This window comes from Chiloscyllium plagiosum, chromosome 1, assembly GCF_004010195.1.
Source record: "Chiloscyllium plagiosum isolate BGI_BamShark_2017 chromosome 1, ASM401019v2, whole genome shotgun sequence".
Classification (NCBI taxonomy): domain Eukaryota; kingdom Metazoa; phylum Chordata; class Chondrichthyes; order Orectolobiformes; family Hemiscylliidae; genus Chiloscyllium; species Chiloscyllium plagiosum.
The window spans coordinates 69,437,056-69,455,599 of record NC_057710.1 but is presented as its reverse complement, the minus strand read 5'-3'; the positions used below and the strand labels follow the sequence as shown (position 1 = coordinate 69,455,599).

The 18,544-nt window shown below is 39.0% G+C and overlaps 1 protein-coding gene across 4 annotated transcripts in view; it reads right to left on the bottom strand.

Moving 5' to 3' along the window:
• Positions 1-8,386: 8,386 nt before the first annotated feature.
• Positions 8,387-18,544, bottom strand: part of LOC122549289 (interleukin-6 receptor subunit beta-like) — an 80,224-nt gene continuing 70,066 nt past the window's right edge. For all 4 annotated transcript variants that reach the window (XM_043688838.1, XM_043688829.1, XM_043688856.1 and 1 more), the window contains exons 13-17: positions 17,981-18,124; positions 16,712-16,852; positions 15,096-15,189; positions 13,626-13,707; positions 8,387-9,749 (exon numbers count right to left, since the gene is read on the bottom strand). In XM_043688838.1, coding sequence (XP_043544773.1) covers positions 9,081-9,749; positions 13,626-13,707; positions 15,096-15,189; positions 16,712-16,852; positions 17,981-18,124 — 1,130 coding nt within the window. In that variant the 3' untranslated portion in view covers positions 8,387-9,080. The remainder of the gene's footprint in view (positions 9,750-13,625; positions 13,708-15,095; positions 15,190-16,711; positions 16,853-17,980; positions 18,125-18,544) is intronic.

The window sequence follows — 18,544 nt, the reverse complement described above, 5'->3', positions numbered from 1 at the left end:
AACCAGAGGACAAAGCTTAAAAATACGGGGTAGGCCATTTAGGACAGAGATGAGGAGAAGCTTCTTCACCCAGAGAGTGGTGGCTGTGTGGAATGCTCTGCCCCAGAGGGCAGTGAAAGCCCATTCTCTGGATTCATTTAAGAAAGAGTTGGATAGACCTCTCAAAGATAGTGGAATAAAGGGTTATGGAGATAAGGCAGGAACAGGATACTGATTAGGAATGATCAGCCATGATTATATTGAATGGCGGTGCAGGCTCGAAGGGCTGAATGGCCGACTCCTGCACCTATTGTCTATAAAATAATCAACAACTCCAGTAATCTTATTTACCAACAATCAGCCAAGGAAACAAAATTTATCTGTATCAATTTTCTAACCAACTAAACAAGTTGTCTGATCTGTTTGACAAATTGGCAAATGTGGAAGCACAATTCCTAAGATTTTAAACAGTTTTAGAATTGGACACCAATTCAAATGTACAACAGAGTAGCACACTTCTCTACTACATGTGAACATCAGATCATGTTTTACGTAGACAACAGATCAATGAGAGACAAATTACATTTAACAACCTCATTACAGCTTTTGATCAATTTTCACTTTAAGGCAAATAGGATATTAGCAGATGCCATCTCTCAGAGATGCACTATCTGAACCATATAACAATGGAAACTTACAATAACAGAAAATTTGTGACAGAATAGATGTTTGTTTCTCAGATAAATCAGTTACTGAATGTTTTCAATCAAAAGAGAATCTGACTCTAGAATGAGCTGTCTAAATTGCAGTGAATACAGAGTCTAGAAAATTACAAGATACATCTAATGTGCAATCTAATGTGGAACATTTTACAGAGAGTGTTGAACATGTTTGGGGTACATTGACCTCTCATTTGGAAAATACGTTGTATGTGACAACATTGGGCAAGGTGGTGACCCAGTAGTATTATCACGAGACCATTAATCTTGACACGCAGGTAATGTTTTGGGGACCTGGGTCCGTATCCCACCATGGCAGATGACTGCAATTTGAATGCAATTTTAAAAAAATGGGACATAAGATGATCCTGAAACCACTGTTAGTTGTCATAAAAACATGTCTGGTTCACAAACATCTTTTAGGGAAGGAAATTGCCGTCCTTACCTAGTCTGGCTCAGATGTGACTCCAGACCCATAGCAATAAGGTTAACTCTTAACTGCCCTCCTGGCAATTACGGATGGGTAATAAATGCTGGCCTAGCCAGAGGTGACTGCATCCCATGAATGAATAAAGAAAACAACATCAATATGCAAGCTTGGGAAATCTAATGTTACAGTATCTTGCCACAGGAGTGGATTCAAAATCCCACATCAGTGAAGGAAAACTATCCAGCCTTACAGCAACAACTTGTAGGAAAAGAGGTTAATTCTTGAAGATGTGTATAGTCTAAAGAGGATACCAAGTATCAAAATAAATCACTTCCACACCAACATGTACGCTCATGCCTTAGAAAGAATTTTGTAAAATAGATCATTATTGCAGAGAACAAGTTTATTTATATGGGAAACAATTACTAATTGATAAAAAAAATTACTCTTTTATTGGAGAATGAACACCATTACCTCATCTAGATGCTAATGATGGAGAAGACGAAATAACCAACTTTCTTATGTATTCTTGCAGTCACATCAATGCAAGACCACTGCTGATCTAATGGAAGCCAGTAGAGATCAGGAAAGCTCAGCAACATTAAATTCAATTGTAGCATTTTCTGTACCACCTATTGACATAGATGAATCAATTCAAAGACTTGGGGAGGGGTGGTACATAAAGGAAAAAATGTACAGAGACATCATGAAAAGAAGTAACTCATTTGAGAATGTGAATGTTTATGACAAGATGATTGGGTTGGGTGGTTGGGCAGAAGGTGGTTGGATTGATGTTTGGGCAGAAGTTTTGTATAACAGCTTTAGAAATCTGGAGTAACCATGTGACAATGTCATGGTCCGGCTCTTCACAAACATATACAGTATTCACAATGTGGACTGAGTTAATACACACATGGAGAGCAAGGAAGAAGCTTTAAGTCGAGGAATGATAGGGAAGTAGTGCAGCGGCTTGAAGACCTTGTCTTCTTCTTGAAGAGTAAGTCCCGAAATCAAATTCTTACATAGAAAACCACACAACAAAAGATTTTACACATTCTTAACAGTAACTACCATTAGCACCATAATTACTTTAACAGCAAGAACTGACCAATATAAACAGTTTACAGAAGAAAACCTGCACCAGAGTCTGGGGTTGACGGAAAGCCAAAGTTTAGAAAATATTTGGAATAACATTTATGTACATTTTGTTTTATAGCATTCATAGAATTGAGCAGAATAGCCTTGCGTAATCAGATCTATGTTGACAAGAGCATTTGGGTTGTCTGAGCTTCGTTAAGTATAGCACAGTTGGGCTTCTACCTATTGGCAATAATGGGAGAAGGGCCTTCATATATAAAGATATTTGACCTGGAGCAATTGGGACAGCCACGAATAGGGAAAGGGGAGGACATAAGTGTAATTATAAAGTGTAGGAAAGCAAGTCTTATTACAATTACTAAAACTATAAAAACAGAGGAGTGCTATCCCAGAGACCATTTAAATCTGTTCAGTAAGGTGCATAGAGGATTGGAGTGTAAGGATGCAGAAGTTATGCTGCAACTATACAAAACCCTGGACAGGCTTCACTTGGAATACTGTGAGCACATCTGGGTATCACACCTTAGGAAGGATGTACTGGCATTGAAGGGAGTACAACGTAGGTTTACAAGAATGATACTTGGACTTCTGAGGTTATGTTACAAGGCCTTTTTTAACTAGGACTTAAAAAGCTAAGGGGTGATCTGATTGAAGTCTTCAAGATATTAGCAGGAAAAGGCCAGGTAGATAAACATAAACTATCCCTGCCCATTAGGGAGTCTAAAACAAGAGGACACAATCTAAAAATTAGGGCCAGACCATTAAGGAGCGATGTCAGGGAGCATGCCTACACACAAAGTGTGGGAGAGGTTTGGAACTCTCATCGCAAATGGCAGTTGATACTAGATCAATTATTAATATTAAATCTGAGATACATAACATTTGGTTAAGCAAAGGTATTGAGGGATATGTGCCAAAGACAGGTATATGGAAGTAGGTTACAGATCAGTCATGATCTCATTGAGTGGCAGAACAGACTCAAGGGACTGAATGGCCTACCCTTGTTTCTTTGTTCCTATGTATAGTATGCAGGGTATATCTGAGCAATTTCTATAATGTTGGGTAGATGCCAGTATTTCAACTACTGGAAATGCTTGGCTAGGAATGCCACTATTGTCAGAATGTTGTCAGAGCTCATAGTCTTTGCAGTATCCAGTGCTTCCAACCATTTCTTGAATGAATGGAATGAGCTGAAGACTGGTATCTGTGATGATGAGGACCACTGGAGAAGACAAGCGAATGCTCAACACCATTTTTCTTCCCTCCTCCACTGATGATAAATTGTCAGAATGTTGATACAGCATCCAGTACAGGATGACTAGAATCTGCTTAAAATTAAATATTGAAAAGGACCTTTGTCTAGGGTCCCTGATCCAAATTCTGTTCCCTAGTTTCCAATGCTATCCCTCTCATGGGAGTAAGTTTATGATTAATTCTATTTGTTCACCAGCTTGGGCCCAAATCTTTGTGGAGTCATGAAGACTCAGTGGATGAATCAAAATGGCAACAGAACCCCAGCTTCTGAAGTCCAAATCCAGAATCCTCCCAATCGCTGACAGATCCTGTTGTTTCCAAAGAAACAGGGAAGGGAGTAGAAAGTGATCCACACGTGGAAAACCTAAACCCAAGGCCAACTGAACTTTGTCAGTCAGGCAGAAGTGGGTACTGCAGATGCTGGAGATTAGAGTCAAGATTAAAGTGGTGCTGGAAAAGCACAGTAGGTCAGGCAGCATCTGAGGAGCAGGAAAATCGAAATTTCAGGCAAAAGCGCTTCATGAAATGAACTCTGTGCTGAGTTTAAACAGATTTCATTTTCCCTGGAGAAAGGTCATATCACACACATTATTGTTTAAGAATAGATGGGAATGTGCGTAAAGGTAGATACAATGATTAGATTAGATTCCCTACAAGCCTTTCAGCCCAACCAGTCCACACCGACCCTCCGAAGAGAAACCCATCCAAACCCACTTCCCTCTGACTAATGCACCTCATACTGTGGACAATTTAGCACAGCCAACTCACCTGGCCTGCACATCTTTGGACTGTGGGAGGAAACCAGATCACCCGGAGGAAACCCACGCAGACACGGCGAGAATGTGCAAACTCCACACAGTCACCTGAAACAGGAATTGAATCTGGATCCTTGGCACTCTGGGGCAGCAATGCTAACCACTGAGCAAATTTGAACAAGAAACAACATGCTGTGTCACTGATTTGAAAATGTCTATAATTTCAATAGCTGTGAATTGACACAAGTCTGGGGGTTATTATTATGGTGTTACTCCTGCTTGAATGCTTCTGTAACCTTTCATCATCACAGTTAGGAGTTGCAAGTTCATAGTTTAAATGATAGCTCCTAAAGGTTATTAAAGGATTAAATTTTTATCAAACTAAAAGATGTAAAAGTAGAATAGCCCATTCTGCACATTGAGTCTGCTCCACCAGTCAATGACATCAGGACTGATCTGACAATCTTCAAATCCACTTCCCTGCCTTTCTCCTATAAGCATTGATTCCCTTACTGATTGAAAGTTTGTCTGTCTCAGCCTTGGATATACTTAACAATGCAAGCTTGACGCTAAAGACTTTCACAACTTCGTAAACCACTGAGAGAGGAAATTCCTTCTCATCACTGTCTTAAATTGATGACCCTTTTTCTCAGATTATGCCTTCTGGCCCTAGGTTCATCCACAAGGGGAAATAATTTTTCCACATCTACTCTGTCAAGTCCCAGATGATTTTTTAAAATTTTGCAATGAGGTCTCTCATGCCAATGAATACAGGCCCAGCCTACTCAACCTCTCATTAATCAGTCCCAGTGAACCTACTCTGTCAGTTCATCTTTCGTTAGATAGCTGTGGTCTGACTACTGCCCTGTACAACTTTGGCAATACCTTCCTACTTATATGCTTCATTCTCTTTGTAATAAAGATATGGCACAATGAATATAAATGCTTGTTTTTATAAGGGATTAAGTAATTAATGAGCTTTAAATGTATTAAATATACCTTTGCCAATGAAAATATAAAATAATACAAGACTGTTTTTTTCCATGTTGAAATGTGTAATAGATATTTAGAACCTTATTTTATTTTATACGGCATTGTATCTTCAAAGGTGAGTGCACTAAGCTGGGAATTTTCCCAACTCTGCGCAGCCAACACAGGAGTGTCATCCAGATCCTGATGTCACATTTGATAAAGTGTTAAGTTCCTGATTCATATTTACACCATCTCTGAAATCAATTATTCCCACTTTCCTAATTTTGTGCCTTTCTGAGCTCATCTGCCACTGAAACCATCAATCATCTTCATTATCTCTAGACTCAATCAATGTGCCTTCGGCTGATCACCCACTATCGTTTGTGTGGCGTTTATCTTCAAAAATATGAACTCATCCAAGAATCTGCTGCCCATATCTTAACAGCAAGTTAACTTAATTGCAAGAAGTCCTGACTCCCTGCCTTTATGTTCGTTCCTACATTAATTCCCAGTCAAGCAACATTTGGTGTTTAAAATTCTTATTTGTTTTTGCATCCTTCCTTGACCTTGTCCTTTCATCTCTTAACCTTTTCCAGATCCTTAACCCTTTCAGAAACCCATACTACTCAAATTCTGCCCTTATGTGCATTCCCAATTAAATTTATTGTGGACCATTGGCAGCCTTCAGACATCTCAGCATCAAGTTCTAGAATTCATTCCCTACACCTCTTTACACTGTCCTCCTTTAAGACATTTCTTAAAATCTGCCTCTTTGGCCACACTTTTGTTTATCTGATCTGCCAGCCTTCCCATCATAACTGAATAAGTGACTTAATCATTGCTCCAGCTGGAAAACTTACTTGAATCTTATACAATAACAACTTACATTCATATATTGCCTTTAACATAATCAAAATCAATTATGATGCTTCGCAGGAGTAATAAAGAAAATTTCACATAGAGCCACAAAGAAATGATAAGCATGATGAGACGTGACCAAAATTTGGTGAAAAGGGCACGTTTTAAGCTCCAATGTAAAAGGAAAGGAGTACAGAGAGATTAAGAGAACAAAGTCTGAAACAGGTAGACAGCATGATTGAGAAGGTATTTAGCATGCTTGTGTTCATTGCTCAGGCCTGTGAGTATCGGAGTTGGGACATCATGTTGAGGTTGGACTGAATAGTGTGGATGTTATCTACCTCGACTTCCAAAAGGCCTTTGATAAGGTGCCTCACGGGAGGCTGCTGAGTAAGGTGAGCTACTGGCATGGATTGAGGATTGGCTATCTGACAAAAGGCAGAGTTGGGATAAAAGGTTCTTTTTCAGAATAGCAGCCGGTGACAAGTGGTGACCCGCAGGGTTCAGTGTTGGGGCCGCAGGTGTTCACCTTATATATTAATGATCTGGATGAAGGGGCTGGGGGCATTCTGGCAAAGTTCGCCGATGATACAAAGTTAGATGGATAGGCAAGTATCTCTGAGGAGGTGGGGAGGCTGCAGAAAGATTTAGACAGTTTAGGAGAGTGGTCCAAGAAATGGCAGATGAAATTCAATGTGGGCAAATGCGAGGTCTTGCACTTCAGGAGAAAGAATATAGGAACGGACTATTTTCTAAACAGTGAGAAAATTTCTAAAGTCAAAGTACAAAGGAATCTAGGAGTACTAGTCCAGGATTCTCTAAAAGTTGACTTGTAGGTTGAGTCCATGGTTAAAAAAGCAAATGTAATGTTGTCATTTATCTCAAGAGGGTTGGAATGTAAAAGCAGCAATGTGCTTCTAAGACTGTATAAAGCTCTAGTTAGGCCCCATTTAGAATACTGTGTACAGTTTTGGGCCCCACACCTCAAGAAAGACATAGTGGCACTGGAGCGTGTCCAGCAGAGATTCACACAGATGTTCCCTGGAATGGTAGGCCTAACATACGATGAACGACTGAGGATCCTGGGATTGTATTCATTAGAATTTAGAAGATTGAGGGGAGATCTGATAGAAACTTACAAGATAATGTATGACTTAGAAAGGGTGGATGCTGGGAATTTGTTTCCGTCAGGTGGGGATACTAGGACCCGTGGGCACAGCTTTAGAATTAGACGGGGTCAATTTAAAACGGAAATGAGGAGCCAGAAAGTGGTGGGCCTGTGGAATTCATTGCCACGGAGCACAGTGGAAGCCAGGACATTAAATGTCTTCAAGGCAGAGATTGACAAATTCTTAATCTCGTAAGGAATTAAGAGATATGGGGAAAATACGGGTAAGTGGCGTTGAAATGTCCATCAGCCTTGATTGAATGGCAGAGTGGACTCGATGGGCCGAATGGCCTTACTTCCACTCCTCTGTCTTATGGTCTCATGGTCTAATATTGGCGAGGCCTCTTCTGGAGTATCAAGTGCAGTTCTGGTCACCCCTCCTCTGGGAAGGTTATTATTAAACTGGAGAGGGGTCAGAAAAGATTTAGCAGGATATTGCTGGGAAAGGAGCGTTTGAGTTAGAAAAGTAGGCTGGAACCTTTCTCACTGGAGCATAGGAGGTTGAGGGGTGACCTTCTACAGTTTTATAAAATCATAAGGAGACTAGATAAGGTGAATAGCAAGGGTCTTTTCCTAAGGGTGGGAGGTTTTAAAACTAGGAGGCATATTTTTAAGGTGAGAGGAGAAAGATTTGAAAAGGACATGATGGTCATCATTTTAGCAGAGTGTTTTTTTTGTGTGGAATGAACTGTCAGAGGAAGTGATGGATGCAGATGCAGGTAGAGCTACAATGTTTAAAAGATATTTTGATAAGTTCATGAATGGGAAATTCATGCAAGCAGACTGGATTAGTTTGATTTGGAAACATTGTTGGCAAAAAGTTGGACCAAAGGGTCTGATTCTGTGCTATATGAATCTGTCTCAAAGTTCAGCTCTTGGGACCCAGGCAGCTGAAGGCATACCCTCTAGTGGTAGAACAATGAAGCACAGTGATGCCGAACAGGTCAGAATTGCAGGCACACTGAGATTAGATTAGATTAGATTATTTACAGTGTGGAAACAGGCCCTTCGGCCCAACAAGCCCACACCGACCCTCCGAAGAGCAACCCACCCAGCCCATTCCCGTAGGGTATTGTACAGTTCAAGAAGGTTACAAAGGTATAGAGGAATTTGAACACAAGGCTGGTAATTCAAACATTCATATAATTGTGGATTGCACTGTATTGCTTTCCTGAAATAATCCACTGTTTTATTTACCTTTCCTGTGCCCTGAGTTTCATATATTTATCTCCAGTTAACTTTCATATCAATATATTCAATGTATTACATGACTCCAACACATAGTGACACTGTTAGACCTGTGTAGCACTGGTGTAGTTTCACCAATAGACGAGGGAATATGATTTCAAACACAATGTTTTCTAACACATGATTTAGACTTTGATATTTTGCTTACATTGTTCCTGCATCCCTGGCCACAATTTTGAAACTATCTGTTGGGGACAGAGATCATAATGTGACACAGATTTTGTTATTGTGATGGTGCTTTCAATAGTAATGTGAGCCTCTTACATGAATTATTTTCTTATATAGCCTGTAATGGTTCTGACAATCATGACATAAAAGTTCAATTCCTTGAGAACAGTTGTGGTTCAAATATAAAAACAAGCTTAAAATTAAAAAATACTGTTAATGCCGATATAAAATTATAAAAATATTGGACATGAAACCAAAAGAAACAAAATAAGTTAATGTTCTCTCAGAATTGCAGAAACATTAACTTATTTTCCTCTATTCATATCCCAACAGGCCAGCTGTGTATAAAATTTTCATTTTTAATGCTGATAACTAAAGAGATAACTGAGCTGATAACTGAGATTTCTAAATGGGCGCAGCACAGTAGTCAATTACATTTCATTGTTTAACATTAATCCAAGTAACTGCACTGTAATGTAAGTTTGCACTGGGTTATTCGGCTGGTTATCTTGAAGAGAACTCTGTGGATTCACATTGACAGTTCCAGCATCTCCTTGCACTTTCATGCCCTCTTTACAGGAACTATCAATCAGAGAATTGCTTGAGCTATCCGAATCCAATGCAATTTTTGACTCAGTCATGTGTAAGGAGTTATTCAAATATGAGTTGATTTTAGTTATTTGTTGAAATACATCATTTTCATGAGTATTTTGTGGACACCAATTTTCTTCGACTCCATCAAGTGCACTTATTTCAGTTTCATGATCGCTTGTACTCTTTTCTGAAGTATTTGAAAGTAGTGGCTGCTTTGACAATGACCGACAGAAGTCAGGGATTTGACTCTTGTAGCCTTCTTCTAAGACTGTGTACACAACTGTATCTGCTTGCTGTAACAACTTGGTCTCTTCACCATTTGAAGCGGTCTCATGATGGGGAGGCACAGTAGGGGGACATTCCACTTCCACTGTGTGTAGATGTGAACTCAGGTCTTTCTTTATGGACTGTAGCTGGCTTTCCTCAGGCAGATATAAGACTTCAACTGTGCTGATGTCGGTGTAGTGGTCATTTCCTGGATTCAGTATTTTTGGGGTTTGATCATTCTTGAAAAGGAAAGAAAAAGTTATTCGATCTGGTAGCATAACATCCTTATTATTTCAGTCCTGCTACCATCCGAGACTTTGTATAACTGCCCAAACTCCCATTGCCACTACCTACCCAGACATCACCATTGATCATCGCCCAGAGTTTGTGGCTAAACCAGCTGTCATTTTATTTCAAATTCATGCCACTACCTTTACCAGGCTCAGCAAAGTCAGCACAATCCAAAATTAATTTTGATAGAAATCAGTTCCTTCTTTGTTTTAGCATTAACTGACAAATGCTAATCTCAAGAGGCAAAATACACCTAAGACCATAGGATATAGGAGCAGAAGTGGGTCCTTCCATCCATCGAGTCTACTCTGCCATTCAAGGAGATCATGACTGATCTGATAAACCTCAATCCAACTTTCCTGCCTCTTTCCCCATATCGCTGGATTCCCTTACTGATTAAAAATCAGTTCATCTCAGCCTTGGATGTACTAATGACCCAGCCTCTGCAACCTTTTGTCTTAAAGAATTTCACAGAATGACTACCTCCTGAGAGAACAATCTCCTCCTTAAATGGGTGACCAATCTACTCTGAGATGATGCCCTCTGTTCCTCAACTCTCCCACAAGAGAAAAACTATCTCCCCACATCTATCCTGTCAACCTCCCTAAGAATTCTTTATGTTTTAATATGGTCTCTGCTCATACTTCTAAACCACAATGAGTACAAGCCCAACCTACTCAACCTCTCCTGATAAGAAAATCCCTCCATACCAGGATCAACCAAGTTAACCTTCTTTGGACTGCATCCAATACTAGTATGCCTTTCCTTAGATAAGGGATCAAAACTGTTCACAGTTTCAGCAAGACCTCCCTATTTTTATACTCCATTCCTTACTAAATAAAGGCCAACAGATCATTTGCCTTTCCTGTTCCCCACTAAATTTAAGATTCATGCTTTGTGAGATTCATGCAGTAGGATCCCCAAATCCCTCGGTGCTGCAGCATTCTGCAAACTTTCCCCACTTAAATATATATTCAACTCATTCCACATTCTAAGGGGTGGAGAAAATTAAAAATCACACAAAACCAGGTTACAGTCCAACAGGTTTATTTGGAAGTACAAGTTTTCAGAGCACTGCTCCTTCATCAGGTAGCTAGTGGGGCAAGATTATAGGACACAGAATTTATAGTAAAAGATCAAAGTGTCAAACAACTGATGTATTGAACAAACCAAGACTGCTGTTAAGTCTTCAATCACTTAGAATGGACTGCAGGTTTTGATTCATTAATATCTAGATCACAGAACTTATTTCCAGTCACATTCCTGAGATAACTAAAGGCTTTATAAAAAGGTGACATCTCAGCTCAGACAACATATTAAAGGTGTGAGGTTAGAGTCTGTCTGCACTCCAATCTTGAGTCAAACTGGATCTATTTCCAAAATAGGAATTTATAAAATCTCAAATTTATAAAATCTGACTGCCTTTAGATTGTGTGCTTTTAGTGTGTGTGCACATCAACCTATGGGATGAATTTGCATTTGCATTTGTAGATACATTCTATTTTGTTCAAAAAGAACACAATCTCTCAGCAGTCCGAAAGCTTGTACTTCCAAATAAATCTGTTGGACTATAACCTGGTGTGGCATGATTTTAAAATTTAAGGAACGATGTAATTGCATTGGAGGCAGTTCAGACAAGATCCTTGGATAGTATTTATCCTTCAAGTTAAACCACCAAAACAGATTAACTGGTTATTTACTCGATATATTAGAGAGTCACAGAGTCATAGAGACATACAGCACGGAAACAGACACTTCAGTCTAATTCGTCCATGCCGACCAGATATCCTAACCTAAACTAATCCCATTTGCCAGCACTTGGCCTATATTGCTCTAAACCATTCCTGTTCATATAACCATCCTGATGCCATTTAAATGCTGCAATTGTACCAGCCTCCACCAGTTCCTCTGGCAGCTCATTCCATACATGCATTACCCTCTGTGTAAAAACGTTGCCCCTTAGGTCCCTTTTAAATTTTTCCCCTCTCACCTTAAACGTGTGCTCTCTAGTTATGGACTCCTCCATCACAGGGAAAAGACCTTTTCTAGTTACCCTATCCATGCCTCTCATGTTTTTATAAACATCTATAAGGTCACCCCTCAGCCTCTGACGCTCCAGGGAAAAATGCCTATTCAGACTCTCCCAATAGGTCACATCTTCCAACCCTGGCAACAATCAATATTGAATTGATTTCATTTGATTTATTGTTGGCTCATGTACCAAGATACAGTGAAAATTATTGCTTTGCACGCTATCCAGGCAAATTAATCCTTACACCAATGTATTAGAACAAAATGCAGAATATAGTGTTATGGCTTTAGAGAAGGTGCAGAGGTATTGTTTCATGAACCTAGATGTATGCCAACTGACTCGCACAAAACAACAGATTACATTCTAAAAAAAAACTGATTAGATTTGAAGCATCATGGTTATCTGACAGCAGATTAGCACTGTTTTCCTTCTGTTTAACTGCCTGTACTTCCCCTGTATGTGCATAATCAATACCAAGTAATTCGCTCCACAAGTTTGTACAACTAAGTATATTTAACGATGATTATCCTGCTGGATATCTTTTAAATTAAAGGAATTGGTAACACAATGGCAATTGCCAATGAACTGAAATACATTGTGGGGAATGAGCTACCCAAAAGCAGGAGGCATAGAAAGAATTCAGCATGACCCAGTAATTAAGCAACAGGGGCAAAGGGTGCTAGAATTCAATAAGTTTGTATTGTGCGGGAGGCTCATTACAATTAGATGATGTAGCCTGTCATAATAGCTGGAGAACCTGAGAAGCACATGTTTGGAAGAAAAGTGTTGAAGAAAGGGCAGTGCTTTCATTAAAAATGGAAATGCCCACCTTCACCATGTAGTTTCCTTGCCAGGTTTGGAAGTAGCAGCCAACAGCTTTTTGCTGTCTGCTCTCATCCGAATAGGGTTTTCATTTGTAAAGGTCCAAACAGGATAAATGCAGAAAGGATGTTTTCCCTGGCTGAGATGGAGGGATGAGTGAATGCAGACACTATAGTTTCCTAAAAAGAGGCAAGGCATTATGACTGAGATGAAGAGGAATTTTTCACTCAGTGTGTAGTAAGTCTTTCTCTATTCTCTATTCCAGAAGGTTCTGGTGGGCCTGTCATTATGCATGTTTAAACCACATCGATAGATTTCTATCTAGGAATGACATCAAGAGATGGTCCAGAAAAAAGCAGCGCTGAGGCAGATGATCAGCAATTATCTCAACTCAACAGACTGAATGGCCTATTCCTAATCCTACATTCCTTTGTTCCTATAGCATTCCAGCACGTGGTGATGCAAGCACAAACAGTAAATTAAAGAGATACTCACATTAAACAGTAAAGTGAAGTCAAGACAATGAAAGATGTGTTGCTTAGGAAAAATATAAAAGTAATTGAAGTGTGACTAATAGTTCAATCACTGCTTTTATCTTAGTGACAGATCGCAAGATGGCACCAAGTATTAGTGCAATTAAAGAAGATCAGAAGCTAAGCTGCCATAAGGATTATGATGACTTTTTAAATTAAAATCATTTCAAAGTAGGAACTTAAAATTTGTAGAAACATGCAGTAAGCAGAGAGTTTTGCTATTGATTGAATTCCTTTCCAAAATGTAACAAAGATACACATCAACTTAAAATTAAAAGCAAAACACTGGGCTAAGTGAAAAAAAAAACAAGACTATTGATTTAAAATGGTAACCCTCTTACAAAAGGTGTCTCGCCTACAGAGAAATTCTGATATTTTTTACTTCTGTACCAAATTAAACCTCTACAAATCAAAGACATAAAAGGAGAAAGGTATACCTTGTATTGATGTTCATGAAACCAATCAGCTAAACTGCTACCTGCTGGATCTGCCACATCAGGCCAAATGTGTTTTGCAATCCTAAAAGAGTCAGAGGTAACAATTACAGCTGTACATCCTTCAAATGACAAAACAAACCATGGCTGCAGTGTATTTCAAATATTTTTGCCATTTCTACACTTGATTGTCATTCAAAATGAGTGGAGACATATTCTATAATATTGATGGCAGATACAAAATACTAACTTTAGCTTTTTTTTGACATTTAACATCACCCCGCTAGTGAGGGTGTTCCAGATTTTGGCTCAGCAACACTGAAGGAGGAGGAATGTAATTCCAATAGAAGATGGATTGCAGCTTGGGGGAGTGAGCATGCTGGTGGTGGGGGTCCCATGCCTCTTCTACCTTTATCATTCCAGGTACAAGAGGTCACATGTTTATAACGTGCTGTTAAAGATACAGCTTGTTGATTGTAAACATTGTTATTAAAATTTTTAATTCCAGATTTTATTGAATTCAAATTTCACAATCTGCTATTGTTGCACTTCAAACACACATCCTTTGAGCATTAGCCTGTTTATAGATTACTAGTCACACAATCTTACCATGATATCACTGTCTCCTCCAACATAAGTATACACTTACATTACGTTTGATATTTTAAGATATTTAGTGTGGTATGGATGCTATTGGGAAACCAAGTCAGAAGAAAAACAAACCGCTCCAGAGTATCCCCCTCCTTAAGGTATGACCACCTTCCTCCCTACACTTGTTTCTTTTTGGTTCCTAGCACCCATATAGAGTCATAGAGTCATAGAACCATAGCGGTTAACAGCACCAAAAAAGGCCCTTCATCCCTTCGAGTCCACACTAGTCAAAAATGACCAATTATTCTAATCCCAATTTCCAGCACTTGGTCCATAGCATCCCTTCACATTCCTCTGAACGTCCTGCCCCCTAACCTTAAAGGTATGCCCCTGGTCATTTATCCCTTACCATCCACCCTGTCTATACACAATTTCATGCATCCTAATTATGTCTGCCCTCAGGGTGGCCCTGTACAAAATCCTACAAGAGAATGAGGTTCCAATGTTGGAAGCGCAGTCAGCAGTTCCTGCACTGATTGCTGACATCAAGATACTCCAGATCACAACCCACAGCCTAATCCTCATGCTTCATGTGATACATGTTGCAATGCCACAAAATATTGTAATACGTCAACCTTTAAATTATATACATGTTCATATTCAGTGTTGCCAGTACAGAGCTCCACATGCAGGGAATATGCATTGGAAATTTGGGCAGGTACTATTCAGTGTTCACACCTCCAGAATTGAGTTGATGGAAAATCAAACCCATTTTTGATTTGTCCATATGTACTGTGTTTGAATTTTTCTGCCTTTGATGCTGACGGCCGGAACTTACCTCTGGTACTTGGAACTCAAAACATTAAGAGTTAACGTACTAACCTACGCTTGTTGTTGAAACAGATTATCAACATATTTACTAGCAGTAGGAAGATGACGAGAACAGGCACCAGAATCACCACAATATCTTTTTGCCCTGTAATAAAATTATAAACTAGATATTACTTTGAAGCAATAACAGTCACAACTCTGATCAGCAACATATAATGCTTGTATTTCTATTTAGATTCAGCAAGACTTCCCTCAGCATTTTGTTTTCCACCATTTTGTTCCATTTGCAGGCATTGAATGTCTTACCAGAATATGCTGAAAATGATGAACATTTAAACAAACTCTCTAAAGGTTTGACATTGCCACACAAATAATGATACCTATTGTTTGAAACCTATTAATCAACTATTTTTGATTAAGTATCTATTTTGAATGACTTAAATTTTTGGTTTATGATATTCAAAACATTAATTTCACAGATCAGAAATTTAACATTTATATTCACAGAACACAATTTTACGGCCAATACCATACATGTAGATTTAAAAATAGTCTATAATTTGATATTAAGTGACTGTGTTGACCAACTTATATAAATGAAAACGAAAATAGCAATTCCTTAACATCCGGCATCCAGCAAAACCAGATTACACTGCTTCTTGTTTGAAGGAAAATGGTTCAGACAAGGTTTACTGAACTAATAGCTGGAATGGACCATTTGTCTTATGAGGAGAGGTTTGGACAGGCTAGGCTTGTACCCATTAAAATTTAGAAGAGTAGGAGGCAAATTATTTGAAGCATAAAAGATCCTGAGGATCAGATGATTATGGAAATGATTTTTCCATTTGTGGTCATTGTTTAAAAATAGAGATTAGCAGAAACCTTCGTCTCACAAAGGGGCATGAATGCTTGGAACTCTTTTCCTCGATAAATAAGGTGAAATTAGAGTCTTTGAATCTTAATAAGCAAGGGGATGAAAGGTTCTTTTGGTAAAGCAGGAATGTGGATCTCGAATCAGATCGGCTATGATCCTGTTGAATGGTGGAGCAAGCGGCCTACTCTTGCTCCTAATTTGTGTGTTTGTATGTTCCATTTGCTAAACTCATAAAACACTTGATCTCATGGGAATGTCAATTATTTTGAAATAGTGTTTGAATCTTGCAACATCTGCAGAACACTGTCATAACTGAATATGCATAAATTCTCAGTCAAATGACTACAAATATAATGAAATGTAATATTTTTAAAGAAGTTAGAAATGCATTAGTCTGCTTTGTGGATTGTAATTAGAAATGGGTCCTCAATTTAAGGTGGTGTGTGGAAACAGGACTGGTACCTTTTTTATGCAAAAAGGCTCTATTCAGTTCCATTTCCAGATGGCAATTTCACACTGATAAAATCTGAAATTCACCTCTTCTGTCACAAACGTGCACCATTCCCTTCAATAAGGGAATAAAGGGAATGAGACCCAAGAAATCACAGGGAACACAAGCTCTATCACTTTAAAGTCAGCCCTAGCACATAGGCCTATTAGGGATGAGTTGTTAGCTTTGTAGGTCAGGAAAGTTGGCTTGGCAGGGGAACACCACAGCTGGTTTCAGTCCTTGACACAAACACAACCCAGGAATAAAGGAACATCGAACTTTTTTGAAGTTTTCTTCACTGACCAAGAGCATTTGTTGTAAAGGAATTCAACGTGCTGTTCATGCCTCCCTTCACTGTGGATGCCATAACATAAAATGTGTAATCAGTATTCTTTTGCAGAGATTTCAGTGTATATTCATGGACTGTTGAATTCACTGTTACACCTGCGAAATAATGGAAAACATTATTAGAAGGCAGTAAACCTTTGTCCAAGAGAGTTTTGTGAAGACGTCTCTGTATGCAACAATAATGTTTAATATAGTGTTCATTTTACAAATTTGTAGGATCATTGATTCAAAAAAATCACAACACAGGAGGTCATTAGCACTTATAGTTCCTTGTGCTATAGTGCAGATCACTTCAAGAGTGTTGCCATGTGTTGCCATGTTTCTGTCTCAGCAGCCTTTCAGTCAGTGAGTTTTAGGCCCTCCAGATTCTGAGTGACAAAATGTTCACCTTGTTTCCTTCTTATTCCTTCTGTGTTAATCCTTAATCCTTTAAATTCCACTCTTGGTAAATGACCTCTCTACTAAGGGAAGTCGGTCATTTCCATCCACGCCGTCTCAGCTCCTCATAGTTTACTTATATATCAATTAAATCTTCCCTCAGACTCCTCTGTTCCAAAACAAACAACATCAGCCTCTTCATTCTTTCTTCAATTAAAATTCTTCAGTCCTTGGTAACATTCCTCTGTCTGTTTTTCCAGTGTGATCATATCCTTCGTGGTGATGATTACCATAACTGGGCTGGTTTAGCATCATACAGAGTTCCAGCATAAAGTCCTTGCTATTGCATTCTATGCCTCCTCTAAGCAGTGTATCTTAAATGCCTTTTAACCACCTTATGTGCCTGTCTCATTAGATCTGTGGACACCAGCACTCAAAATATGTGGGAGCAGAGGACAGACTCACTGCAAAAACCTCACAAAGAGAGGTTTAGTTGAGGTAAATGGACCATAAACATCCCTCTCTGTTACAGACAGACAAATGGCTGTATAGCTTGAGAGGTATCACACTGCATCAACATGGGGCATGACAAGGAACTACCACTGCTGGTACAGGGATTGAGATCCATGCTGTTGACATCATCTGTACCATGGTCAGGCCAATTAGCCAACAAGTTAACCAGTACCCAGAGAGTTACAGAAGGGTAGAATAGTTCATATGCAGGAAACATATAAATGATAGTGAATGTACACGCCAATACTGGAGCAATTGCTGCAGCAATGATATGGATATGACTGTGCTCTAATATTTATTTGTTTACAAGACTACTTGAAAAAGCACACTTACCTGCCTCGCCTTTTGCAGATTTGTAAAAAATGGTGTAATTGGTGATGAATCCATGCCTCTTTTCCACTGGGATTTCATGCCATTTAATTGTGCATTCTGTTTCTCTCGCAAGTGGAGCATCAATAATTGGGCCTACTTCTGGAACTGATAAAGAAAATCTTCATTGAGAAAGCAGTGAACACTAACAATCCTTAACATTTATTCATTTAGAATCAGAGATGTTTTTACCCTTCTCATTTTCACTAGTATTCACCACAGACAGAGTTTAGTTTTACATGACAATGCCATGGGATTTTCCAGGAAACAGCATTCAACAGCCTCTTAACACCATATAGGCTCAACTTACTTTTATCCCACCCACTTGCCAGGAACATATTAAATGAATATAGCAATCACCTCCACTATTACAGAACAAGATGGGCCCAATTTTAACCCGGTTCATGTGGATCGGTTTTAATAGTTAAAATCAGACCTAATAAGTCAGTCATGTTATTTTTCCAAGTGAATTTTATTTCTTTGCCCATTAAAAGGAATGCATTCTTTGTGTTAGAAGCTGATCCAAAT